General features: G+C 50.0%; 1 protein-coding gene across 1 annotated transcript; it reads right to left on the bottom strand.

Annotated features, from left to right (window-relative positions):
- Nucleotides 1–280: 280 nt before the first annotated feature.
- On the bottom strand, nucleotides 281–1801 carry cebpb (CCAAT enhancer binding protein beta). Its single transcript, XM_077582093.1, has one exon. The coding sequence runs from the start codon at nucleotides 1596–1598 to the stop codon at nucleotides 735–737; it is 864 nt and encodes a 287-aa protein (XP_077438219.1). The 5' UTR covers nucleotides 1599–1801; the 3' UTR covers nucleotides 281–734.
- Between the last annotated feature and the right edge of the window lie 657 nt (nucleotides 1802–2458).

The following is a 2458-nucleotide window of genomic DNA, read 5'->3' on the forward strand; positions in this document are numbered from 1 at the left end:
GGCAGGCCAGAGAAATGTTGCACGAGCTATTCAGCCAAGAGGTGTGTTATCACTGTATGCAAATTTATTGTTGACATCAAAAATCAAAACATGACAATGCAGTCATTAAGCTCACTTGTGTATTTATGTCATTTATTAAGACAGCTGTATGATTTTTTTTAGGAATTAGGAAATGGTGGTTGTATTTTTCACAGTTTTTTTTTTTAAAGGTGGCAGACATGTCTCAAGGCAGTCCACATGATCCCAAAAAGCAGCCTAAAATAAAGACGTGCCAGTGAAATTGTAGACCAAAGTAGAAATTGTTTTAATTCCATAAAATATCAAGTACAATTAATGCATTTCACCTCGTCGACATTAAATAATTCCACTTATTTCATCCATTGCCCATACTATTACAAAGAGTTGCATCATTTCACTGCAGCAACTCTTCGCTTGACAAGCAGCCGCTGCTCCACTTCGACACGTTCGTGTCGAAATTCACTCGCGTGCTTGGTCGAACCTGCACACAAAATACTGCATACACACAATTAGACGAGAAGACGAAAGATAAGAGTCCCAAAAAATAGAATGCTGAGTGGTTGCGCAATCCGTGCTAGCCACTTCTTCAGTCTCAATGCAAAGTGTCCTTGTAAACAGGATTGCAGTCCGTACCGCCACCCCCACACGACCCCTTCGATCATCCCTCCGAACAACGTTTTTGAGTTCGCGGAGGGAGCAGCCCGGGTCGGGGGCGTCTAACACTGGCCGGTGGCCGAGAGCAGGTTGCGCAAGGTGGCCAGCTCCCTGGACAGCTGCTCCACTCTCTTCTGTAAACGATCGTTCTCCGCCGCCAGTTCCAAAACTTTGTGCTGCGTCTCCAAGTTGCGCATTTTGGCTTTGTCGCGGCTCTTGCGCACGGCCAGGTTGTTCCTCTCGCGCCTCTGCCGGTACTCCTCACTGTCCTTGTCCAGGCGCTTCTTCGCCTTCCCGCTGGAGAGTTTGGCGCCGTGAGACGGCGACCTCGGGGACCTGCCCTGACCCGCCGGCGCGGGGGTTCCGGGCGGGCTGGAGCAAGTGGAGGACGCCGTGGAGATGTTGCCCATGCTGCCCCCGGTCGACTGGTACTGCAGGTAGGGGCGCATGTCAAACGCGGACGAGCCGTTCTCCATCTTCGCGTCCTCCTGGCTGTCGTCTCTGCCCGCGCCTCGGTAGCGGGCCAGCTCGGAAGCGAGCACGCTGTCGCGCGTCTCCTGGAGGTCGGTGTAGCCGAGCCCGTACGGCGCCCCCCGGGGGTCCCGCGGCCCGTCTCGCTGAGCCGCCTCCAGCTCGCTGAGGAGCGTGTAGTTCTTGAAATTGGCCGCTCTCTTCAGCTTGCTCTCGGCAAGGAAGTCGGAGAAGACGTCGCTTTGCGGAGGGTGCGAGTGCGTCGCCGCCAGCTGCGGGCAGTGCCCGGCCGCCGGATCCAAGTAGAGGCTGAAGTCGATCGCTCTCTCCCGCTCCTCGATGCCCAACTCCGTCATCGAGTCGCCGAGCCTCCAATACGAGCCGCCGGGGTTGATAATGCCGTCTCTCGCGTGGATAGCAAAGCCGCCCTCGTCGTAGAAACCGGCCACTTCCATGGATCTTAACACCCGCCGGATTGCACCAGCATGGAGGGCTGATGAGGCGCCCACGTCGCTAAATTGTTCGAGTGTCGCAATGTTTTCTGTTGTTGTTATTTTTTTTGCCGTGTGATGCCCGCAGAAGCACTTCTATGGCCCCAGTACGCCAACGCCGACAAGTTATGCTCGCTGTGGATTTGGGAGGAATTGACAGGTCTTCCTGTCACGGGAGAAGTTTTATTGCAGGCGAGGGGCGTGGCTTAGCACGGCAGGTGTATGACGTGCCCAAAGAGCACGCTTTAAAAACATCCGCTCACAACTCCATGGTCTTCACTATTATTATTATTTTTAAACATTTCTAGTGCGACACAAACACTCAATCAACACAATTAATAAATTTGATGGATTTTTGAGTTCGCAGCTCCTAAAAACATGAGCCGCAACACTTGTTGACAGTTGGTCCGATCACGCCCTCTAAAGACGATCATGGAAAATTTCACGAGGCGGTCAAAAGTATTTTACGCTCTGCGTAATTATGACGTCAGCACATGACCCAACTCCAGATTGCCCCCAACACACGTATGACTGATTTTATTATTATTATTTGGTCCTGACTATGTTTAGATTTTGTTGTTGTTGTTAGTTTCCCTGTCTATATGAAATTCTAATTATAATGTCCGTTGATGTATCTCACAAGAATGGTCATTTTTGTTAAATTGTGTTTCATTCTATAAACTACCGAAAACATATATATCGAATTCATACAAAACAAATATTGCCATTTGGTACATTTATTTACAGAAATTGAAAAATGTGATCAAAAGTTCCCGTTTTTTTGTTGGTTTTTGCTCTCGTATCCCTCCGAGAGCTGTATAGTG

The sequence above is a fragment of the Vanacampus margaritifer genome, chromosome 1 (assembly GCF_051991255.1).
Source record: "Vanacampus margaritifer isolate UIUO_Vmar chromosome 1, RoL_Vmar_1.0, whole genome shotgun sequence".
NCBI classification, from domain to species: Eukaryota; Metazoa; Chordata; class Actinopteri; order Syngnathiformes; family Syngnathidae; genus Vanacampus; species Vanacampus margaritifer.